Source organism: Morone saxatilis, unplaced genomic scaffold, assembly GCF_004916995.1.
Source record: "Morone saxatilis isolate NCDOM2014 unplaced genomic scaffold, NCSU_SB_2.0 Contig11, whole genome shotgun sequence".
In the NCBI taxonomy this organism is placed as follows: domain Eukaryota; kingdom Metazoa; phylum Chordata; class Actinopteri; family Moronidae; genus Morone; species Morone saxatilis.
Genome location: NW_023339663.1, coordinates 25,952,231 through 25,978,886, shown reverse-complemented (window position 1 = coordinate 25,978,886; position 26,656 = coordinate 25,952,231). Strand labels below are relative to the sequence as shown.

Below are 26,656 nucleotides of genomic sequence, written 5' to 3'. Positions count from 1 at the left end.
TTATCCGCCACCAAAAAAAAAAGAGAAAAAACTATTTGAATGAAATATAATCCCTTCTTTTCATGCCCCTGCACAGACGAATGACTCCGGGCTCTGTATCGTCCTCAGGAAGTTGGTCTCTGTGCAGCTCAGAGATTCATATTTTGATGAGGGTATTTCAAAGTGTCAGGGGTTTAGCAGAAATACGTTGGGAGGGAAGAAAAAAAAAAACATGAAAGAAATGCTAAGTCATTCTCAATCCGGGCTGTGGGAAAATGTCTCGTGTGTGCGTTTTTTAAAGCTGGATCTTTTCAAAAGGTCATCTAGTGGTAGTAACAACGAGACCATGACAAGAATCAGTCGCGGCTTCAAGTCAAACAAAACTGGAGGAGGGGAGGTGAGGAGGCGGGAGTTTGATTTAGGGAAATGCTTCCAGCCTTACAACACGGAGGGAAAAGAAACTTGCAGAGCTAGAGACGGAAAGACCGGCAGAGAGGGAGAAAGAAGGAGGGTGGAATCACCCCAGCAGAGGAGAACCAGGTGAAGAATTGGATTGCACGCCACTGGCCGGTGTAATTGTAAAGGCGCCCTGACTGAGAAAGCGATACATTGCTCCCTGGACTCCGCTCAGAAATATATATCCTCCGCAGGAGAATCCTAATGAGTGGAGCAGCAGAAGAAAAAAAAATCTATTGATATTAAAGGGAAGCCAAGGTGTGAGCTACAGGAGCCTCAGCTTGTCAGAGCGGCCCTGTTTGATATCATACCTGGAGAGCCAGGGAGGCTGGGGAAGATAAGTGGCCTGATTACTACCGTCCGTGTGTGACGTGTGCATAATGATCTGAGTACTGCAGTGAGAAATAAATACAAATGCAGCCACATATGAAAATCTAATGCCTAGTGGTGACAGGATGTCTCACAGTTGTACAGGTGATGTTTCTCTTTCTGTGTGTGTTTGTAATTCTGGATAAAGCCTCAACTTTCCATCCCTGTACAAGCCGTTTCACAGCCGCAAACACAAGCAAACAAATGGCAAAACTTGCATTGCCTCTAACTTGCCAGAGGGTGTGTGCGGTATTGTGAATGAGCTCTAATGCGCACACACAAAGCCTGGCTGACAATGACCCTGGAACAGAAATATGTCCTTAGTGGCTGTGCCAGGCTACGCTCAGAAAGATGCACCCATACACCCATACAGTACGCACATAATTACAAACTCTGAGAACAGATGGGCATTACGGTTCTAATGTGCTCTCTCTCTTACTCTGTCATTCGCACACTCAAAACACAAACAACACAAAAGCTCTAAAACTGCTCAACAAACAAACAGACTGCACTGTTATACTTTCTGCCAGAAGAGCACTTAGAAAGCAGTCCCAGCAGTTCTCTTTGGACACAGTGAGAGGTGAGGTCTAGTCAGATGTATTAGTAATAGATAAGAATACTCAGAGAGCAAAGCTATTATTACACAAGAGACATGTTGGCCACTTGTCAACAGGGAGGCTAAAGTGCCAAGGCCGTTACAGGAGGTGCTATCTGTGGCGTGTATGCTTATACAGGATGTCACAGGCACAGATGAAATAAAAGCTCCTGGTTCTATACCTTCAGTCAGTCTCCTAGCATTTTGTGATATTGACCTCTGTGAGCCTTGTTAATGATTTGATGCTGCATTTCCTGTGTGCGGACGTCAGTGTCCTCTTAGGGGATGCTTTTGAAGTTAACCACAATGAACCCACACAGGTAAGGACAAAAGCTCTTTATATTCCTGACCGTGCTGTGGCTGTGCTGCATGACTGCCCACATCATTATTGGGTTTCAGAATACTTTCCTCCATCACAAAAGAATTATGTGACAATGATTTTAATTATACTGAGCGCATTATAATGTTTGATACTCAGGGAAGGTACCGACAGTTAAGTTCAGACCAACCGTTTTGTTTTAAGGTTGCAGTTGCATTTAGAGGTTTAAAACAGGAACCCCACCATGTCCCGCAGATTCACGTCTTAATCCAATGAAGCATTTCAAAAGTGGAGCATCAAAAGCAGTCTGTTCTCCAGCAGCCATCCTATATAGTTTGTCCTGCCAACATTTTTTGTCTTTTACAAGCATACAATTGAAGCATATACAGTTCATTTAGATGAGAGAACAGATGCTTAGTGAGTTACTGTACTACCTCTCACCATCTTATATCTGCATTTCCTGAAAAGTTAGATGTTAGCAGCAGGAAAACCATCTTTATGTCTCCTGTCTGCACTCTCTGCACTTTCTAGCTATCTGTGTACCAACAAGAACAAACAGTTGTGCTGTAGTCTACGAATGTTAAGACAAGCCACTAACAGCAGGAAATGCAACATTAAATGTTCATTTTAAGTTAACTGTCAATAAATGTAGGCATGAACAGGTACAGCAAGAATAGAAAGGAAGCCGTGACAGAGCCGGGTCGCAATGCAGCCATGTCTGGTAGAGCAATAACAACAAGGAAACTGAAGCAGGAGAAAAAGCTTTCAATTGCACAAACTCTAAAGAGAAAAGAGAAATTAAAATCCATGTTTCGCCAGGCATATTAATGCTTTAAAATGCTCACAGAGCATCAAAATGGATGGTTTACAACTTGTACAATACATAGACAAAACATTGAATCTAAACTCAAAAATTATGAACTGATACCACAGATACAAAGAAACACATTATTAAAATAATATCAAGATGTTTAAAATGATGGCAATATATGAGGCATGCAGGCCTCAGACACATTCACCATGCTTCATTTTGCTACTTTTAAGTTTTTTCATACACCTTAAAGGACCAGTGTGCAGAATTGAGTGGTATCTCATTTGCAGGTGATCATACACTAATTTAAACATACCTAAATAAGTCTTAATATAATCCTTACGAGTTGTAAGTGATTCCCTTTTTTTGTGCATGGGGAACATTATTTGCATCTTCAGACTTTGGGCTTCAGGCTGAAAAAAAAGACCATTTCACAAAAAAGTGTCTGAATCTTTGTTTGCTGTAACAATTCTTGGGTTTAAAGTAGAGCTACTAAGTGCAGGTGTGAGTACTGTGAACAGCCCCCCTATTGTGATGCCTGAGCTTGTACACTGTCAGCAGTAACCATCAAAAAGCCACTAATAGAAGCCAAGAAGCCTCCCTCTCAACACACCTGGCAAACTCAAATCCTGTACTCCTCTAATGCTCTGAATCCAGCAGCAGGAGGGGCTGATGTACCTTAATGTACGAGGGATGTGACAGCCTTTTGTTCAAGTGAGGGTTTAGATGAATTGAGCACAGCAGGTTCAAATATTTGATCTCAACTCAGGTGTTTCTGCCATCCTCCCCGAGGCTGTGTATCCTGGCAGCTTGCTTCCCCTTTCTTTCTATGCGATACGTCAGCCGTAAACAGGAAGACACTGTACACCAGGTCTGCCCAATAACACTGACAGTGAGACATAGGGAGAGGAAGGGCCAAACCTATCATACACAGCTAATGGGGCCCCTGGCACAGAGAACAGCTTGTAACAAGGAAGACCAAACGGAGGTATGTCAGAGAAGGGCAGAAGCTCACACCCACCCTTCTGAAGTAAAAGCATGTGCATGTGTTGGTATGAGTGTGACCAGAGGATGTGTTCGAGCACGGGTGGTGTGTCAAGACTTAATGCATGCAAAGTGTGCGAGTGCATCTGAGTGATGTCCATTTCCCTGCAGGTTAAGGTCAGTAGCCATCTCTCTAGGGCTTTTACTGTCACAGACCGCTGGGATCGACATTTCCTGCCCACCACCAGGCCATTTGGCAAACAGCAGGGTTTAGCACACTCTCAGTCTGTGTGTGTGTGTGTGTGTGTGTGTTTGCGTGTGTACGTGTTCGTGTGTGTGAGTGAGGCAAAGCATATAGATGGAACATCAGTGCATGTTGGTGAGCTTGTATGAAGTGGAGGACATGCATGTTAGTTTGAAAATGCAGTGTGTGGGATTGTGTGTGCGTGTGCGCGTGCAGGCTTGGGTCAGAAGGCAATGTCCATCTGTTCCATGCTGCTCAGGGTCACTTTGCTCATCAGAGAGGGAAGTATGTAGATTATTCGATGGTGTCATGCCACTGACCTTTGATCTGTGGTCTGCTGTTTGAATCTAGAGTAATATCCACATTTCGTTTCTCTCTAATCTTGCCACACAGCCACTGAAATGGCTTCTTTCAGTAACACGTCTCTCTGGCAAAGAGATACAGGGAGATAATGACAACGGCACACAGTCTCTCGACTTACTGAGGCAGAAAAAAACCCTTTTACACTCTTCACACTATAAACGTGTAACTGCCTGTACATACATACCACTCAATGAAACACATTTACACCCTAAAGCAAATGGACTGGAAAACATTGTACACAGCAAGAATAAGTAGAGGTCCCCTCTCCAGCCCCATGTGCACTCAAAAGATAATCATCCAGATTCATATAATAGACTATAAAACCTTGCTTTAAAGGTCCAGTGTGTAACATTTAGGAGGATCTATTGGCAGAAATGGAATATAATATTCATAGGTGTGTTTTCATTCCTGTATAGACACCTGAAGATAAGAATTTGGTGTGTTTTGTGTTAGCCTTAGCAATGAGTCGACTTGTATCTACAGAGGGAGTGGGTCCTCCTCCATGGAGCGCCGCCATGTTTTTTTAGAGTAGCAGAATAAACAAACCAAACACTGCTTCTTGATAGGACTTTCATGGTTTCGTGCCAGCCAGTTTCCTACGCACTTTGGAAGGCTGAGCTGTAATTCAAAAGATTGCCAATACAACTTTACTGGCTAGATGCCACTAAATCCTACACACGTGGTGTTTTTTGCACAGTCCAATGTATTGTATCGTAAGATCCATATTCGTGTATCTACTAATTATATTAAAGGTTTGTCATTATTCAGCCTATAGGGCCAGTTTTATTTTACACAGTGTATCTGATAAGTATTTATGGAACAATCTCTGCTGAGAGGAAATGCATATATAGTTTGGCTGCATAACTTTATGAGCACCTGGGCACCCTGGTGGTCAGGAATGTTCTCAAGCCCCATACCAACAGAACTGTGATGCACTGTGTGTTCTGACAGACATTTCTATCAGAAGCATGAACTGTTTCAGGCAGTTTGGCCACAGTAGCTCGTCTGTTGGATCAGCCGACACGGGCCAGCTTCATGCCCCACCTGCAACCCATGGACCCTGTCTCCAGTTCACCGCTTTTCCTTCTTGGACCCTTTTGAAAGGTAAATGACCACTGGCAGACCGGAAACACCCCACAAGAGCTGCAGTTTTTGGAGATGCTGCCCAGTATGTATTTCCTGCTTCTAACTCCATCAAGCTTGAAGACCAAAATGTTCACTTGCTGCCTAATATATCCCACCCACTGACAGGAGCCATGATAACCAGATAATCAGTGTTATTCACTTCACCAGTCAGTGCTCATAATGTTATTGCTGATTGGTGCATATCATTTAAAAGTGGCTGTCTTGCACTATGTGTATCATTATTTAGTGCTTTGTAGAAACAAACTTTAAACAAAATAATAGATTAGATTTAATTTTTTTTTACCATGAAGTAAAGTACATCTTACAAAACACTCACTTTGCAAGGTAGTAGATTGATTGACACAGAAAAAGCTGCATAGAGCTATACTGAGGTGCTGATTCTCAGTGGGACCGGGAGTACTACATAGAGAGCCTTTCACATTACAGGGAGCTAATGAATGTTTCTAAATAGAGCTATGTCTTTGTGCCCTCACTGCTAACTTAAAAATAAATATACAGAATGAAATGAGTTCATCACTCTTTCTCCCTCGCTATAGCTCTGTATATTTCAGCCTCTCTCTGGCCTTTCTATCCTCCCTCTGGGGAGGTATGTTTGTTCCCCACGCTGTACTATCCAATCGGGGGCCTCTCCTGACCCACGGCTTATCTCTGATTGATGACTGACGGCTCCCGCAGCGTGGACCACAACGCAACTTTTCCATTAACCTTCTTCTAACATAGTGTGAAATATGTGTGTGTGTGAATAAAAGAGAAATCTGACAGAAGCCAAAAGTTCCTACAGAGTTTTTACAATGAAAGAACTTACTGGTACATTGCTTTGTTTTTAATGCACAAAAGTGCTATTCTTGCATATGCTTCAGTGCTGTATGTGGGTTGTTGAATTCATAAAAAATAAAACAAAATTCAAAGAGACAGATGGAGAAAAAGAGGAGAGAGCAAGAAGAGACAGACTGTGGGAATGTGACACTGCAGGCACGCCTGAATAGCTGAGTAGATTAAGGGTATAACATTAAAAGCGAGTGTGTGACATAACCAACTAATTTACTTTTACAGCCATTCATGACTTCACAGATCCTCCAGTTGCTATGCCTGCTGTGCATTATTGCATGTTTGTCAGTGGGATGTCACGCCACGCTCCCCGGGGTGCGTTTGATCTGACTCACCCTCACAGCCCTGGGAGCGCGTTGTCTCTCAAGCAGAAAAACTCAACACAGTCGACCCCTGCACTTTGTTAGCTGCTAAATATCAAGGAAAGCACCACTTATCCACAGGGTCAAACTTTAAAAAATAATCCATTTGCAACTATTATTAGGGCACAGAGGGGCCCGCAGCACTGTAGTAATGTACTTTTGCTGATTTTTCACTATTTGCCACATGAATTTTATACATACTTGTGTAGCATTATTTTATAGCTTCATATTCTATTTAACAGGCTTGCACTTCATTACTGGAGTAAAAGCTTCCTGTACCTGCCAAGCTCCACTACGCATTAAAGTTGCATAAACAGCCCATTCACTGACTAAATCACAACTTCCCATCCTCCAAATGCTAGTTGTTTCAGGCAAAAGCATATTCCCTTCCCACTGAGATGCACACATGATGCAAATTTAATGCATCACGTTACCTACGTTTAATATGTGGATATGTGCTGTATAATCATTTTTAAATTTAGACTGGCCACATTAAATTGATGCTGTGTTGTGCACATTCTTAATAAGCACTTCTTAGGCACATGCAAGAATATTAAGTGCTGCCATGCCATCGAAGGCACTGCAGAGTTTAGAGTCACAGCAGGCTTTATGTAGGAATAGGATCAAAATGATGTGAAAAAATGATGTCAAACAACCCAGAGGTAACCTTGTGTAAGCTTATATGTGAAACCAAACGGCACAATATTGCAGGCTATTCATGGATTTAACATTGCGAAGCATCTTATTTTCTCCAGCTGTGGAATAAATTGATGCAGGGACTTTACATGGTAGCATGACATTTGGAAGTAATGGAACGATGAATAATATATGCACACAAACATACTTGCATGTAACTGCGCCCACAGAAACACAAATATGTCTCATATAAAGACAGAGATGGATGGATGCATGCACACTCATAACACAGGCATGTTTGACTTTTGTTTGGATACACAAATAGGGAAGCAAATTATACGCATAGACAATGGAAGAAAGAGGGAAAGCGTACAAATCAAGCCTTAACTACATGTGAAAGCCCAGCACGCCCATGTGCCTTTTCTGCCTGCAGACCAAACACTGGACGTCAATGATGTAGAGGCAACAAGACAGCTGCTACACACACACACACACAAAATATTTCTTGCTTAAAACACAAAACAGCAAACTAAAACATACAAATGCCTTCTTCTTCCTCTTCCTTTACTCTTTTACTTTTCCTCTCCTCTCTCCTTTTTTTCTGCGAACACAACGTGTGAGCTAAGCGTCTGACTGAGTCAGTAAAGGTGTGAGTGAAAGATATACAGAAGTGAAAATAAGAGATAAAAAGACGGACGAATTAAAGCCAGAGAGAGATGGTATGAAGCAATGCCAAACAAGCGGGTACAGAGTTGAGAGAAGCAGCGGAGGATAGTGGGAAAAAAGAATAAAGTCTACAATTTGTGTGGCCCTTTGACCCTGCAAGGCGCTTAGCTTAGCACCAGCCACATGTATAAACAGCTGCATCTAATTTTCCCTGGCTGAGGGCAGGATACAGGTACGCTCTACAACTGAAAGTCTGTTGATTTGCGGCATTTATGTCAGCTTTCAGGTGGTACTGCTTGACAACTCGGATGGAGGTTGATTTCTCTGATTTACTGAATTCTAAAGACAGAAGAGAAACACACCTGCAACACCTGTGTTTGAAATTATGCCTTCCTTTCTAATCACCGTAAATACAAAGTAACTTCCAACACATCAGCTAATTTCCTTAATATGACTATTTTAAAGACATGCACAGCACTACTGGATTTTTTTCTGCATGTGGTTAACACTGAAATTCTCGTCTGTTAAATAAATGTATCACTCAACAGCAGGCAGCTGTTTCCAGCACAAACGCACTAAAAACCCGCCATACACCTGCTCAGCACCAAACAGCAGACATAGTTAGCAGCTAGCTATTTAGCAGCTAAATAGCTAAATGCCGTAAAACTAAACAAACAACTAATCGCAGGGTCCCAATTAGAAGTAGGTCGCCTTTACTAGCCTGATGTGGCTACATGTTTCGACAAATAAATTCATTTAATAGATGTTCTGTGGATGTTCTTTGCAGACCAGATGTATGAAACCCTTTAACGCTCACTAGGAGGCCTGCTTGCGCAAGTGAACACACAAATATACGTTTGAACTTTTGTCAATATGGACATGCTACACATTGTGAGATCAGTTAGATTCTTGTATGATTCGTATTTGATAGCCACATTTTTTTATCACAATGACAGAAGTAATATTCATTCTGGTTAATATAAACAATTGTATAGCATCTCCCATCTTTGCTGAACAAGAGTTTTGTGCAAAAGGAATTAAAAGCCTGTCTCGTTTACTTGAATGGAACATGCTTGAGCACATAGGCCCAAATAGTTTTCTAGCTTCCAGGTTTTCTTCCGTGTTGCACAGCCCACTGCACATGCACATTAGTGTTTCTTCCCACTAGTGTATAATAAAGAGAGTAATAACTGACTTTGTTTGCAGTTCGAGGTGTATTGTCAACAGCCGTATCCAGCTCTCTTAATACATCAATGCTGTAGCACCGCTTTGAGCTTATATTTCTTATTATTTTGAATCTGCACAAATCTGCACAATAATTTGCGCTGTCACTAGATGTCCTGGATGGACTACAATCACTGGGTTATTTTTAAGTCTAAACAAGATGATTATGTGGTAAGATCTGGAGTTACAAGTTTTTTCTTTTTCTACTTTTTTCTATGATTTCTTTTGGGTGTTCATCTGTGACTGGCATCAGAGAAATTGCCATATCTGGAAAGTCTAAGTTGAATATAGCAATATGTTTATGAGGCTCTGCATGTTCAGATGTGTCCCTATGAAGAGTCAATCAGGTTCAAATGGTTAATATTAATCTTACCCCCTTTCTGTGGGTGCACTCCAGCCACTGGTGCCTTAGACAATTGCCTATGTGACTATACTGCGAACCAGCTATGGTTCTTACCGTCACATTTACCTCAGTGCCTACCTCGTCATCTCTTTCCCACCTGCACACACCGTCCACAGATCAAACTGAGCACAGCCAGTTAGCCTTCACAGTTTGCATTAACTTCAGTAACAAGTTGTCAGCTCTTCAATAACCTCATTAACAAATAGTGTGAGCCCCAAATTACATTTCAAATGCCCATGAAAAGATAGTGCCTCATCGCTGTGACAGCAAACCACAGGGCCTTCAATTTTCTGAGAAATGAAGCCGGAGTAAAACCATTCACTCACATTTATTTGGACTGCATGTGGCTGAAAACATCAAACTAAATGTGATGGGCTTTTGTTGATGGGCTGCACGCAGAGCAGTGCCTGCTACCATCAGAGGCTGGGCTCACAGTGAGCTGTCACGCTGCCTACACATCCAGTTTCAACAAAGTGTTATTGTGATAAAAGTAATTTCAGCGAAATATGCAGCCTACCTGAGGGGAGTCGGGCTTTGCTCACACTGCATACTAGTTTAGAAGCTGATTTCATAAAAGCAATGTCGCCAGAATGGAGCTGCATGTATTCATCCTGTTTTCCTACAGGGAAATATCACACCACATCTGCTAACACAAGTAAGATGATGCTGATAGTCTATTAACTCTTACACAATCTAGATTGCTCTCTGTTTGATCCCAATTAAAGATATAAAAAATTTACAGATCTTACAAATTTTGAAAAATACTCTTAAGCCCTTCAGCAACCCAGATTATTTAGAGCAGGGACTCCCAAATGGGTACTTGTCCCCCAGGGGGGTACTTCTACAGTTTCCGGGGGTTATGTGGAAAGACTGTGGTGTTACTCTACTAATTAAACTAACAGAAATTAAGATGTAATTGAAAAATACATCCATGTATTGAGTTTGCTACAGCACCTGAACACCACATGTTGAGTTCATTAAAACCAGTTAGCAAGAGAGTAGAGACTGGCTAAAAGAAATGGATAAGTGGTTGAAATAGAAATAATAATAGAAACAGTAGCTAAAGTAGTGGATGAAAATCTGTGTTAATTCTGTGTTATTTAAACTGTGAAATTTAACTTAAGGTGAAGGCTACCAATAAGCCCATGTGGGTTTTCTGCCTCTTTCGGCAATGTATACCATTTATTATCCTTGTCTTTTGTATGTATTCTTTAAACTATAAACTAGAAAACTAAAACAAAAACAAAGAAAAAACAGCCTCAATGGATAAATGACTGTAATAGTATAGTAATGGAAAGTCTGTTTAAATAAGCACTAATGAATAAATGGTTGAAATGTTGAACCTCCAAGTGGTAGTAGTACAAATGCAAAAAATTATGGATCAACATGTATGACAAAAACATGCTGAAACAATTACATCCACCTTTGTATATTTAGCAATCATAGTGAAATGGAGGTGAAAGCATAATAGAGTTTGAATATCTAAAACCACTTCTCTCTAAAATAAGTCAGCACAGCAAAAGACAAAATGAGAAATATCTGCTAAATGTCAAAACCTTTAAGTGAAAAAAATCCCAACACACACTTCTACACACTTACAGAGTCGGCCATCCTTGTATTAAAGAATATTAGAAAGCCCTAGAGAGTTAAATAATGACATTTGTATCTCTTTGAGACAAATGTTCATCTCTCTTATTCTGTCTTCCCGCAAAGTTTCTCTCCCGGCTGACATTCTCTTTTTGTTTGTTTCCCTCCGTCTTTGTTCCCTCTGTGGATCTTTCTCCCTGCAACCCATTTGATTCAGCCTGGCGTTCATCATACTTCTCCAGACCCATCCTCTCTTGAGCGCCTCGTTCTAGCAGCCCATCTTATCAGCCAAGCTTCAAAAACAAAAGTCAACATACACCAGGCCATTGTGTACGTATCTCTACCCTTCATCTGTGTGATCCACAGAGCTGCCGGTCTTCTCAGATATGGATTAAACCTCAGACATGATTCCCAGTCAGAGAGGCAGTTCATGGAGAAAATGGACTGGGTTTAATCCATGTCTACAAGATTGGCCCTTGGCAAGGTAGAAAAGGATTGTCTCTGCTGTTTAGGTGTTGATTGATGAATTGTAATTAAAGCTTTAGCACATATGAATAACACAACAAAGTTATAAACAGGATTGAACCTTTTATATTTGATATGGGAATTGCCTGAAGCGGAGTTTGTGGGCAGAACGTGCAGGAGTAACGGTGGATACACAGTTGTGGGTTACTTCATAGTTTTGAAAGCCCACGCACATAGCTCCTGGGTTTTTTCTGACAAGTTTCTGATGATTTCTCAGATTGTTGATAGCGAACACAACAATAAGGAAGATGACGACAGGCTTAGACGGAATGTTCTCCTTTTCAGTAACACACATCAACCAAATTCATCTTCACTCATGTCCCTATGGTAGCCGGAGAGCCGCTCTATCACAATGACAGAAAGACGGCACAGTGATTGCATGTAGTAGTATTTGCAGAAGTCGCCTAGTCAATGAAAATTCAAGGCAAAATAGAAATGACCTTCTTGTTAGTCCAGTTCGAGAACATGTGTAGCTCAGACTAAACTAAAGAATAACATTAAAGCACGATACAGCAGATCATATGAGATACACCCGTCTAACTAACCTACACTGTAGGTATCGTTAGTAGAATTTCTGTTAACCCCTTGTGTCAAGTATAAATCCAGCTCAGCTAAGTGATATATTTCTTATTACATATGTTGGCACTTACCATTTACATGAGTAGTTAATACTGCTATACATTTCTTATCTTTTTTTACTGACATTTTTACCGTAACATGCTTTTTTTTCATACCACGACCACTGAGAATGCTTAATTCCAAACGACACTTTTCACAGCAGACATTTTGACTTGGCAAAGCAGGAAAGCACAGGTGTAAAATGGCTTCATTCCACCAAGCGTCCCAGTAAGACATGTCAGTTAGTGAGCATGCACAATACAAGAACTGTGGAACTGGCACACCTAAATGGAATTTAGCCATCATTAATGTTATTAATTCCACTTGTGGTTTTCCTGCTTTGACAAGCCAAAATGTGTGCTGTGAAAAGGGTCTATTGGCTGCCAGATGTCCAAATGAACCAGCACCTCTGATGCAGGTGTTTGTTTGTTGTTCTAAATTAATTTACCAGGAACTCTCGTGAGACTGAGTTAAAAAAAAAAGTGGATTAAAAAGCCTGAGGAGAACAATACTACAACCATTTTTGATACTTGAGTGAATGTGAATTTTCAAATCAAATCAATGCTAAGTTGAGGAAAGAGGACAGCTGCAAAGACAGTCTTAACAATGTTGTGTAGTGCAGGATGCAGAGCTATCCTCTATACTTTTAGGCTAAGTGTCTTCAGAATATGAAAACAATTTATTGCGTGTAATGTATTCAAAAGGACAAATTTCAAACAACCAGAATTTAAAACCTCAAGCTTTTGATTATGTATTACAATTATGAACGTACAACTTGTCTGTTATTATCCCTCATTTACACTTCTAAGTTGTGTGGGATAGACTAAATAAATACTAAATTATAAACATAGAACTAATACTTTTTTCCACGGTGAGTAGACAGTCCACTTGCTACAGATTTCATTTCTTCTTCTTTTTTATTGAGTATGTTGTTATTACTTCAGGCTAAAAGCACTTAAATACTCCAATAATTAATTATTTATTGAAGGGTGAATACACCTTAACAAGGAGCACTTGAATCCAAAGAGAATACTAAGAATGAATGTCCGCCGTACATATGAGTGTGCAAAGTTCACATGAGAGCCAAGTGCTGTCAGCCAATCGCAGTCCTTGTTAGAGCTTACCTGATTGGAGTATCGCATGCTGACGTTGCGCTGGTCCTGGCGGGGCACGTAGCGGTGGATGGGATCAATATCTTTAGGGCTGATCAGCTCATCCACTGGAATGTGAGCATTGACATGCACATACACACACGTACACACACAAAGGTAGACATTAAGATGCATACAAAACACACGCCCACATAGGCAAGTGTAAAAAGCAGAAAGACAAAAAAATTTATTTCCCCATTTAAACAGACACACATACACACACACTGGATGAGTCACACTGCATCTTTGGATTCTTGTCAGTGAAGAATTAAGTAATATTAACAATATTTAGATAATCATGAATAACGAAATACTAATTTATTTCACAAAAAACGTGTTATGACAGAAAATATTCTGACATGCTATAATAAATCTCATCCAATATGAACTAGAGGTCATATTAGTTTTGCGTTATTAATGAACTTGCAGACTGAACAGAATTAATGTGCAGGTTTAGAGTGTCATACCAAAGCACACACACACAAACACACACACACAGAGGCATACCCAGCAGCCTGGCGATGGTGTAAAGGGCCTGACCACACAGGAAGATCTTCCCGTCACGGCCGGAGTTGCTAGGGAAACGCTTCTGACTTCCAGGCTTGTTCTGCTCCGCCTCCACAAAGTCAGCTGGTACGTAGTAGTATTTGGGGATCACAGCATGGCCTGGCATTAGAGAAAAGGACTGTGAGCGCTGTGTGTATGTAGACAGCTTCACTGGACATATGTTGTCTGTGTTTGAGTGAAAACACTTCACTCATGTACATACAGAAAACATCAAAAGGCTGCAGTGGTGACGCATGCAGAATGTAGCAACAAGTTCACACAGTAGTACAAAGTATGTGTGTAATCTTTAAACTAATTTTCTACTTAAGAAGATCTTCAAGTTTTATGTACACACTTCTTACACTACACAAAAAATACCTATAAATCTGTATATAAAACAGGCAAATGAAAGCAACTGGGGTATTTTTTTATTTCCATGGGCTGTTGATGAAAACATATCAGGTGAATATATTTTTAAAAACTAAAACACAAAGGTACAGGAAGAATACTAAAAGTGCGTTTTCATAGATCTACCATAAAAGGCACGTAATGGGCTCCAGCTGCTGAACCGCCATAATGGAACAAAGTATTTCCTGATTGCTTAGGGTAATAATTTGTGCCAATTCAGTCCAAATCTAAAGGTATAGTCATTAAAGTCAGTGAAGGCGGCAGACTAATTAGGGCGCCCAGATAGTGCAGCAGAAAAAGCACTTGCCCAGGCAAACATTCTGGCAGTTTTTATGGGTGGGAAGCTAGTGAGGGATCATGTCCTTGTCACTGCTGTAGCCACTGCTTTTGTGTGGTCCGTGTGAACAGTGTCTCTTTTTTCTCCACCCTGCCCAAAGGACAAATTAAAGTTAGCAGCAATAAGGCCTGCAGTGAGGATGCAAACCAGCTGTTGGCCATAGAAGAAACAGGCAGAATGAAATTCTTTTAACTTAAAGGACCAGTGTGCAGGATTTTGTGGCATCAAGCACTGAAGTTGCAACCAACTGAATACCGCTTGCCTTAGAAATGTGTGGGAGAAACTGCAGTGGCCACAGAAGTTGTAAAAATGTGAAAGGCTCTATCTAGTGCCAGTGTTTGGTTTGTCCGTTCTAGGCTACTATAGAAACAAGGCGGTTCAACATGGTGGACTCATAGAAAAGGAGCTCCCTCTGTAAATTTAAAAGGCTCATTCTAAGGTAAAGATAACAAGGATTCTTATTTTACTTCCTTTTTTTTCTCTTTTGTAGTTTTTTGGTCATGAACCAAAGTATTGGACGCATTCAAATGTGGGCTTGATGGTGGCACTGGAATAAAAGTTAGAAGAATATGAATGTCTGCACCACATGTCATGGTAATCTATTCAATAGTTGTTGATATATTTAACCGAAAAAGAAAGGGGAAATTAAACTCCAACACAGAAATTAAACTCCAACACAGAAATTAAACTCCAACACAGAAATTGGCTGACGAGCCAACGAGCTGATGAGCACGATGAAAGACTGAATGATATAATTCAGACTGAATATCAGGCTACATTTTGGTAACTTCAGATACATAATTATTCATTTGAAGATGCAAATAGGGGTACACAATGGCATATGTACCTGCACGTGGGACAGCCCCAGCTCTAATCTTTGTACTCATACAATTCTGCTCTACCTCAGCCTGAAAGTGTGGTCCAATATGAATCTAACCCACCTAAAGGGAAAATACCGACTCAAAGGATGGCACAACCGTAGTTAACGTTGCCCATTTACCAGTGTACAGCAGCATGTCTCCCAGAGCTGCACCCTGCTTGTGTCTGTGTATAATGAGAACAATGGGAGCCCATGACTCCTGGGAGGTCGGGCGAACCTGCAGCAGAACACACAATAGCTGCTTCTGACAGCAGCAAATACATTTGTGGGTTTAGACTTTTCACGGACATTACTGGTAAAAGAGAAATAAAGTACACTTGTGTTATCATTTAAAAGCCAGCCAGTTAACTTCAGGACTTTTGTTAATTCATACATAACCAGTACAAAAGCTCTGTGGAGAAGTCTGAGGCAACTATAGTCAGCTCTGTCTCACATCATTATCCTTTCTACACTCCAATTATTCCCGTTCTATTATGAATGGCCCAGTGGAAACTCAAAGCTCTTGACAACCCTATCATTTGACTGTCTCCCCTCGCAGCAATGGGTGCAGGTGAATATAGAAGCCAAGCTCTTTGCTCATGAGGAAAGGCTGAGTTCACTTTCACGTAACCCCTGTGATCCTCAACCACAGTACAGGGAGTATGAATATGGATGACACGATTTAATAAGAGAAAGTTTTTTCATTGCTAGAGGGAGAGTGAACAGAGGCAGATTCAGAAGCTCCAGAACGAACCATATTGATATGCCAAATCAAATAAAGTTATACGTGCGTGTTTGTGCATCCAGAAATTCCCCATATCCATCAGTCCCTGCATTTATGTGTGGGTGATTACTCACCCTCAAAAGACTGGAAGATGATGGGTTCAAGGAGGTCCTGGTATTCTTTGACCTGAGCTTTATTTCCTCTGAACACCCCTGCAACAAACAGTCACACATGCACCCGCACACACACATTAATGATACTAATTCAAACTTTTGGATAATATCTTGCATATGTAATGATACAACAACATTTAACATCTACATTCTGTATAAATCTATGCAATACAATAGTATGTGTTATAATAAGGGAATATGTATGTATGTATGTATGTATGTATGTACGTGTAGGAGAGAGATGATTGGGTGTTTCTTGCATTTACATGTGCATGTATGCCTATGTTTTTTGTGTGGTTGTGTGCATCTATATGTATATTTCTGCATATGTACTATGTGTGTGTGTGTGTGTGTGTTTGCACATGTTCACAGTACATATGCACATTCTGAAAACCTTACACATGTGAAAATGTTACCTCCTTATCACCTCTTTTCTGTATGAACTCTGTTCTTTGGTTGTCCTACAGAGGTTGGTGGAGTGGGTGTACTGGGATCAGTGTTATAACCATTACATTTGAATTAGAATTTTAATATGATGAACATGTTACCAAACTGTTGTCTATGAACACATATGTCAGATACAGAGCAAGATCAGCATTTATAGGCATGTTTATGGCCAGACGATGAATTGAAGTCCAATATTATCTCTCTTATTAAAGATTGTTTTGCTCTCCACCAACTCCTGAGGGAAATGAAGGGGTTTAACTGCTAAATTCTCCACTATGTTTACCAGTTATTTGCTAACTTTGTCCGCTGTTTGGTGCGAGGCAGGTCATATGCAGTGTTTTACAGGGTTTATGTGAGCTATTTTACTGAAAACTGCCTGTTGTGGCTGGAAACTGTGCTAATGAGAGCCGTGAAAGTGAACCAAAACTGTGAAGTTGGGCCATAAAACCAAAACAATTAAGCTGAAATACGCTAAAATGCTTGGTTAATTTGAAGGGAGGTGCAGTCTGGTGAGAATTTTCTGTGGTTTTGTCGGAACGACCCCTTTCACACACATCATTTAGTTCATTGTTAAAATAAAAAATATTGATGAGTGCAGCTTTCATGTTAAAGCATTGATGTATGCTTTACAAATGAAACCCTGTAGCAGACCAAACAGCAATCTGGATTCTGACCATTTAAATCCAGATAATCCCCAGGACCTCTGCTTTTCTGCTCAACTGTTAACTGCATCAGTCAGGTAAATGGAAATGAAATGATCATGTTAAAATACTTCAGGGACCAATATGTACTGTAAGCCAAAACCTCCTTCACTACATCACATAGTTGATTGACTACATTTTGCTTTGCATTGACTGCAGGCTTACTGAAGGCAGCGTGCATGGAAGATATGACCGTCAATAATTGTATCGTAATTCTTTTACTGACCCTCGAACATCCACCGTCGCTGTGGTAACGCTTACTTTATGTAGTAATAATCTAGTAATCAAGCCAGACTGAACACAGAAGGCACACAAGTGTTTCAGAGCATTTTGTCTTTTTTTTAAGTTCTGTTTACTTGTTTTTGTCTTCATTTGGATGAGTTTGATGGATAGTTTATGATTTTTTAGCTGTTAAAAAATTGTCCCATAAAGATGAACAGTTTGAGCTGTCTGAGGTGGGACAACAGGCCTTAAATCAGACTGTTTGTCGGTCCTAAAAACGTCAGCGGAGTCTAAACTGGCATGAAGGTGATTAAATCATGCTTGAATTCACATTCTTTGGAGAAACTATACTCCATACTTTATTCCCTTAGGTTCACACACACATTTCACACATCACGTCTTTTTAGAAAGTGTTTCTAAGTCCTCTAAAACCTGACAAACACCAAAATGTAATTTCCTGTCAAATGCTACTAGTCTGTCTTCTATCTTGCCAATGACCCACTTGAGGCATCATAACAGCAGCTATGGATAGAACAAGGCTTACCGTCAATCATCATGTAGATGAAAAATATGGGAAACTCGCACTCGATTCCATCAAAAAGCTGGAGAAAGACAGAGAAAGGAGGAATTATTGCTTTTCCATTTCAGAAAGAGGAGAGAGGCACAGGGACTTTGAAGCAGCGGATGGCTGAACTTTAGTAGCACTGAATATGGAACAGCATGGCACAGGGAAAAAAATATATAAGACATGACATTGTGAGTGAAAACTGACAGAACAGTCAGAGATAATAATGCTTCCTCGCAAGGTTATTTGCTTATATGCACAGCTGTGCTGTTTGTTTTGAGGAGGATGTTTGAATGTCCGAGAGGTGAGAGAGGATATAGTGGCAAATATATAAAGAGGAAGTTGGATTAAGTGGATTTTAGGTTTATAGGTAAAACACTTCTTCCACTTCAACAAAAGATTCAGCTGAGACTTAACAGTAGAATAAATATAAAGATGCGTTATTAAATATACAAAACACTGCAAAACCATTCTCTGTACTGTATTCTATGCATCTATATACCTCATCCAAATGGAGGACAAATTAAAGGACAGACCAACATTGTTCCTTTTACACCTGTAGTTCAATATATTTAGTCCTGACCAAGGAAAACAATGATAGATTGTTACCTTTTACTTGCCTGGTTCATCTTCACTCTTACTACAAATGAACCAAGAGCTGCAAGCATGAAGTGAAGTCATATGGTCTGACATGTAACTCATTCATTGGACAGTTTTGGTGATGTCATCCGGCATTACATGGACCTCCATGCGACATCAAATTCTGGTGCTAATGCTGTATCTGATGTGTTTATCTACTCTGGTGCCACAAAGAGCTTATCAAGATAGAACTGATTATGAGTATTATTGTTCAAAACAACAACTGTTCCTTGTATATTGTAAGTACTAAACAAAAACAGACAAAAATATTGATTTAAATTGCCATATTATGGGGGCATAATTCCTATGCGGTTGCTAGGTTTTACTTATTTCTATATATGGGTATACTGGGTAAATACACAGAGTAGGACACAAGCAACACATTTATTTTTGTAAATCATTTGGTAACCATGGTAACATGTATGCACATCAGTATGTGAGAGCAGGGATCAGAGGAAAGTGAAAAGTAGTTTGTAGTAGTTGTCTTCATACATTTTCCAATTTAAAAAGCAGAAAAAATGTAATCAATATATTATTATAGTAAAGGTAATTTCTAGATTAGGTTATTTTGAGGTGAGCTCTTTGAGGCACCAGAGAAGATAAATGAACACATAAGAAGCAGAGTAGTGCTTCAATGAGCTAGCCGTCAGTCCATACATGTAAAAATTCACACTTAGACCTCTGGTTCTTTAATAATAAACCAGTGTGAACATGAACCAGACCAGATCGAAAAGGCAAAGTCTCCGTTTTTTTCCCCTTGGTTTGAATCAAATGAACAACAGGCTTGAAAACATCCTTACTGTAGTCTGGTGTTGGGTCACCATGAGCCACCAGAACCACTCAAAGCCCCTCGTCATACATTCTCCAAGTCTGTGGAACTCTGAAGGGATGAACAATATTGTCCTAAAAGATTTTCCCTGATTTTGGGGAACATTTACCAGTGGGTGTTCAGTTGGGTTGGAAGCACATCATTTTCATCAAACCATTCACTGACCCCTGTGGAAGCACATGCATCCTGTCACGTTTCTCCACTAATTTATTCATGTTTTTAATGTAATTATAATCAACACCCTGCAAGCTATGATTGACTAACTGATTGACTGACTGACTGATTGACTGACTGATCGATATGAATGAGTAACTGATGAGTGTATGTGTCACTGTGCTGCTGTCTGGTGGTTTTCAATTGACTGAACGCAGGGAAATAAAAGCCAGCATGTGGCAGCAGCTGGGGTGAATTTTCCAGAACAAACACTTGAATTGACACAAACACCATCACTTGTATTCTCTGAATCTTACTCAGCCAGAAATCCTAAAATTGCACACCACGTGTGCGTAGTGTTTCACACACGCACACACAAACCTTCTTAAGTCATTTGGTTACAAGTCACATGTAGAGAAGACAGTCAAGTGAATCGCAGCCTTACTAATTCCAATAATGAAATCCCCTCTTGCTTATGCTCGCCTGAAGAGGATCAACACAAACACACAGTAGAAATGTTAGCAGCTTTATCTTTATAGAATGACCCTTTTTTGGGTCACCAAATTCATATAAACACCACAAATCACCAAGGTCAGCTTGGAAAAAAGATTAAAAAAGCTGCAGATAGCCTCTCTAAAACCCATCATTTGAAAATGTGTGTGTGTGTTTGTGTGTGTGTGTGTGTGTGTGTGTGCATTTTAGTCCATCTAACTACAAATGTCATTAGTCATGACTATCTTTGTCCCTCATCTTTTTCAATAATCTCCACACTGATGGAAGATAACAGCGATTACATCCTAATGCAATAACAAAATGGCTGGTAGAGCTGGCACACACAAATACAAGTGGGAGCTGCATTCACCAAGAAGCTCATACTGTCTGTAGGTTTGAATGTGTTTCTTTAAATGGTTAATGTCTGCACCCTGTTAGTATGCAGGTGTACATGGATTCAAACTGTGTGTTGCAGCAGAGATCAGAAGCAATTTAATACCTATCAGGTGGTGAGGGAAGGGTGAAAGAGAGAAAAATGAAAGAAAATAAGGTGCATAAAGAGATACAGAAGCGGAAGAGAGTTTATTTAGAGGGAGGGGGAGAGAGTGAAAGAGAGAAAGGCAGTCACCCAGTGAGGCCTGTGCTTTTTGGCCTGTTGGGGCTGTAAACAGCCAGGGATCCCTGGTGTTTTGTGCTTGAGCAGCTCTACTGATTGGTAAAACTGTCTATCACACAGGCTGCTGCTCTCTGTCAATGGTAAACAGACAAGGAGCACAGACGTCTGCCCTGCTGTGAATTCTCTCTTAAACACCAACAACAACTTCACTCTGTGTCTTCTGCAGGGAGACCGGGTCTATCTGTGACTTCTTTCACCAGACAGAGCTCACACTGTGTCAGACACGCCCTTGGCCTTTCATTACTCTGCGTATTCACATATCACTCAAAGGAAATAACATTCTATTTATAATACTTCTTGCTATGTACTATGTTTGTAATGTCTATTGCGCCTCTGAATGTGGCAAGTGCATCTAACATTAAAATATAAGCAGTTTGTTTCAATATTCATTACTGGAAAACTGTAATCTTATGGTAATATTTACTGCATTGTGTAATATTACCACCTGGCACAGTTTACTCTTAAATAACCGGGTTCTAATTACTTGCTGTATTTGCTGATGTAGTGCAAATATATTACTGTTGGTAGACGGAAGGGAAATTGCAGGAAGAGTGATCACAAATTTAATTTATGAAACTTTACTGGCATCAGTGTCTTCCACAATAAATCTGCCTGCTGGTAGAACTGAGGGCAGGACGGAGCTTGAAGGAACTGAGGCATTGAATACTGTTTGTTAATTCTTAGCCTGAGAGTCTCTGTATCGTATTAGCTGCAGGAATAAAGAGAGCTAATTTCAAAGTATTCTAAGTGGTTCGGAGTCTGCGCCCTTTGAGTGCCCTCTGTGACATAGCAAGCAAGCACTTCCATCTTCTATGCCTTTATTTGTTCTGTCTTCAGCACCTACACCTTTCTCAAGTTTCTGACACTTCTTAAAATAAAAGAGCAGCCGAAAGGAATCTAATTTCATAAAAGGGATATTGTTTCAAACATTTTTCACAGCCACATAGCAGCTGTGATAGCCATGACCAGCAATCTGTCCAGCACTTCTAAAATGTATTAAAAAACAGCTCACGGCCAGCTACAAGGTCTTCAAATCACACCTGAGCTAAATTCTATGTGTATTGGTATTTGAAAAAGAAATACATATTTTCATGTCTTTTGAAAATTATTTAGCAGTATTTTTTTGAAAAGGACAATTGCCTTCAGGAAAAACGTTTCCTGGTGGATGTATTTAAAAAAAATATCGAAACATAAGTAGTATGAATTATACCAGCTATATTGATTTTTGACCACTTGATAGCAGCACAGCATGTTAGCATAACAGTTGCCTATTTAAATATTGATTAGAAATTGACCAACATAAGCAGGCCACCTGGCAAACGTACACAAGTCCAAAATTCACCCTCCTTTTAGCTCTGTTTTAGTCTCAGACAAAATATCTGGCTTTTTAGCTTCTGAAATATGATCTCTACCAGGTTTGTGGGACAATGTTATTTTATTATTTATTAACTTCACTTATATGAACAGGTGTAAGCATTTCCACGTCTTTTTTAAGTAAAATGACTTTTGATTTTTTTGGTCAATAACTGGTCGATTTATTGGAATGTAGCCCAGCCTTTTATCAGGGGAACCACCCAAAGGGTACCAAAAGTAGTAGTATCACAAACTGTCCAAAATTATTTTCACCCACCCAATTAAATGAAAAGTAACCCAAAAGAAAAACCTGAGCTGTCTGCTGCTGCTGGAAACAAGGCTGATAAGAATGGTTAGAGTGAACCACAACAGTAAAGTTGTGGTCTGTAAAACCACAACAGTAAGGTGCAAAATATGCTCCAAAGCACTGTAGAGCTCAGAGGAGAGTTGGATGATAATTCCACTATGAGCAACCTCTTTCACATTATACATAGTGTTTTTTTTCCATTGTTAATAATAAAATATTGATTTGTGCAGTTAGAAATTCAGAGTTTAAAAACAAGCTGGCCGGGTTCTAGACCTAAGAATCATTGCCACAATCTAACAAAGCCATATTATGATTATGATCATCTTTACCAACTTTAGTGACCAGAACTGACAACTTAAGTAACAATTTTTAGTAACCTTATTTTTGAAAAAGTCTTGAGCTACTCTTCCATGAATAGAGTCCCCAGTACTGCTTCATGACAACATTCAAACCTTAATTCATGTGACTCTGATGACTTACACAAGTTTCAGGTGACCTCAATGACCTGTGACATTCAGGTGAATGACCCACCCTTAGAACTGCTGAGATCTCATGGATGAGAAATGAAACATCTTCTAGACCAAACCAAACTTTGTGCTTGGAGATCTCTACTGTTCTCTCTATCTGCCTCTCTGAGTTCATTAATTCTGGGAGGTTAGTTTTGCAGCTAATGCAATGATTTGTCTAGCATTAAGAGTCCAGCCTCTGATTCACTCCTTGTACACTCACTGAGCTGATTCTGAAGTGAATGCACAGTCATTCCGCTGGGATCACAGGGGATTGAAAAAAAGACAATGAATGCATGGTCATTCACATACATATATATGCATGAGCACACCCACTGAGAGTGACTCACAAATGAACACACTAAGATTGGGGTGAAATCCTTGGAGGTTTAAAACACTTGAAATGGGAGAGGCTAACTCACAGACAGATTTCTTAGAATTATCATAAAAGGATAATATCTTTATAAGCTTATACATTTTGAAAACTTTTCAAATGTCACACTCAAGCACTTTCAAGTTGAACTTTTACAGGTTTTATGCATTACCAACCATTGGCACTTTGCCTTTTCATCTGCATTAACAAGTGGTCACCTGAAGTTCATTTTTACACATTATATCATTCTTTAACTCTACATTTGATTGAGATACCTTATCTCAGAATAATTAACAAAACAGTTGAGACAACTGGTAGCCTGTCTCACACATATTGTAAGTTGGAGTGTCCAAAATTGCTGCTGTTTTGTTGTTTTATTTGTTTTTAAGTCTCCATGAAGTCTCCATTCTTTTGTCATAGTGCACCACAATATTTCAAAATGCTGTCTGTAAATATGCTAATGTGGTTCTGAATTATTTTTGCTAACAGGTCATTCTCTGTAATTGAAGGAGGAAGCGCTTCCTTTCATCTCTAGTAGGGTTCCCCAGGGGTCTATCCTGGATCCTTTTTTTTTTTTAATCGCACTTTGATGAATATTATCCTCAGATGTATCTATTTCAACTGCTATGCTGATGACACTCAGGTACACGTCTTGCTAAAACCTGGGACGCTGAGGAACATTTTCTGTATTTTTTATATGATAAAATACTAGATGTACTGTATAAGAATTGCTTTTAGTTAAAGCACCCTAAACAATGCTAGATCAATGCTTAGTTGTCCCACAAGCACCCACCTTCATTTCAGCAGGTTTGTAGTAGCGGCGATTCTTGTCTTCGTTAGCAGTGCGGTAGCCATCACGAAGGAAACGTTTGAAGCCATACTTGCCCCGCAGCTTGCGGACAATTTTGTCCAGTGTCTGACTGTACAGGGCATCATCATCTACTGCAAAGGCAGGATAGCTGATGGTTGAAAGCAAGGCTGCATCTGTGTTCTGCCAGGGAAAAAATATTTTGTTTACAGAAATAACAAGTCCTGTCCACAGTCTTGTTTTTTTTTTACCAGTTCTACTGGTGGGTCAGTTATGACAAGACAAACTGTTTATATGACAAATTTATATGACAAATTTATATGACCACGACCTAAAATGTCTTTGCCACGGTCAGAATATCTATCAGACTTAAATTCTAACCACAGTCCTAATAGTCATATAACATACGTTATTAGTCAAAACTGTGGGTAGCTAATAGCATTCAGCCCATACATCATTATGTTCTAAAATGCCATACTCTAGACAGGAGAAGATGCTTTTTTACCAGCTTAGGAATGAAAGCTCCCGGTTATGAACAGCACAGTAAAGCAGCCTTATTTAAAATCAAGAAGTGCCTGACTAAATTTCAATTGAAACAATCATTAGCAATGGATATTGTTATTAGGCTTGACAAACAATTATGACTGGGCATCTTATGCTCTCATTTCACTTTTGTTTGGTTTACTCTATTAAGCAATGAAAATGAAAGCTATTAGGCGCTAGCCTCACTGCAAACATCTATGAATATTTAAGATTTATTAATAGACGGCAGAGTTTCCAGAGCTGCTGTCTATGCACTGAAGCCCCTAATAACTGCAGTGACATGCTTTCTTACATGGACAACTATGAACCACTTTGTCAACCAGCTAAAAGGACTAGATTTCAGTGCAAGCTGTGGTTGACTGTTATGCTTTGTATAGAAATCTTTTTTAATTTGCACACATCTCTACAGTTCACAGAGGAGCCAACTGCTGCTCTGTCTAGTCCAATCCCCTCTTATTCTTAGATTTCTTGTTACAACTCCAATCTACATGTTAACATCCTCGGCAGCTGTAGCTGAAATAAGAAATGAGCTTGCAGAACATTATTTGGTACAGGTATTGAATGTGTCTAGAATTAAATATTGAATTCCAATCTTTTGCCATAGTGTATGAGATCCTGATATTATATTGATATTTTGGTTATTTTGACATTATCCCATAGTGAGAGACCCACGTTAATCTCATACAGCTATAATGCCACTCTGGTCGTCTAATTACACTAATTTCCTTGCAAGCTGATGGCGGCTATTCTGCCTGACACATTCAGCAGACACTTGGAGATGTGATCATTTAAGTGTCTGCAAGGGGTGGAGTGGAGAGAAGGGAATGGTTTTGCTTTTCTTCTACATACTACTTCTTTTTTTCACTTTCACCCTTTTCAGCTTTACCTCCCTCCAGCTCTGCAGCCACCTCTCACTTTCCCCATTTCTTGTCTACAATGAACCAACAATAGTGTAATGACTGCACCACGAGGGCATACTGATGTGAGTGTTTTATAATGTGTATAATTTAACCTTTTAAGTTTTTGGCATATGTGTGGCAGGTCTATTTCAGTTTTTGATTGGCACACAGCTCCTCCACTGAGTCAAAAAAAGAAAAAAACATTTTAACATGCTTTAATTGTCTATTTTAGTTATTTGAAGAGTGATTTTAGTAGTTGCAACAATAGAACTCACATGTGAACGAGACTCTCGGGGCAGTAGGGAGCACAGAGTTTGCCTGTTCCTGTTGTGGGCGTCCAGATCCACAAATATCACCGACCATGAACAGCCCTGAAGAGAAAAACATGTACAAAGATAGCATCCCAGTCAAACCTGAACTATTCACCCTTTACAGGTACGACAACAGCACAGAGTCTCATGTTCTGCAATTGCACACCCACAAAAAGGCACAAAGATGCACAACAAGTTCTCTATCATTTATCAGAAATAAATATTTGACAGCAAAATGGCAAAACGGCCCACTTTATAGCCCCTACTATCACACCTTTCTCACCTCCGCACATCAAAACACACTCTTTCAGTGTTAAACCAGGCTGATATTTTTGGGTTGAGCATGCTTTTGAAGTACGGTGTGGGAGTGCTTGAACAACAGTGAGTGGAGAGTCATCCTATCACTTCAAAAGTCTGCATGTACAGAAACAAAGTGCTACTACTACAGTGCAGTCTGTCCATCCACTGCACTTAAACACCTCTGGGTGGGGGGTGGTGGTGGTTGTGTGTGTGTGTGTG

At 39.9% G+C, this 26,656-nt stretch overlaps 1 protein-coding gene across 2 annotated transcripts in view; it reads right to left on the bottom strand.

The window, feature by feature from the left end:
* Positions 1–26,656, bottom strand: part of phkb (phosphorylase kinase, beta) — a 105,454-nt gene that overhangs the window by 41,247 nt on the left and 37,551 nt on the right. For both annotated transcript variants that reach the window (XM_035682350.1, XM_035682351.1), the window contains exons 9-14: positions 26,102–26,197; positions 24,370–24,567; positions 18,228–18,285; positions 16,275–16,352; positions 13,774–13,932; positions 13,240–13,334 (exon numbers count right to left, since the gene is read on the bottom strand). In XM_035682350.1, coding sequence (XP_035538243.1) covers positions 13,240–13,334; positions 13,774–13,932; positions 16,275–16,352; positions 18,228–18,285; positions 24,370–24,567; positions 26,102–26,197 — 684 coding nt within the window. The remainder of the gene's footprint in view (positions 1–13,239; positions 13,335–13,773; positions 13,933–16,274; positions 16,353–18,227; positions 18,286–24,369; positions 24,568–26,101; positions 26,198–26,656) is intronic.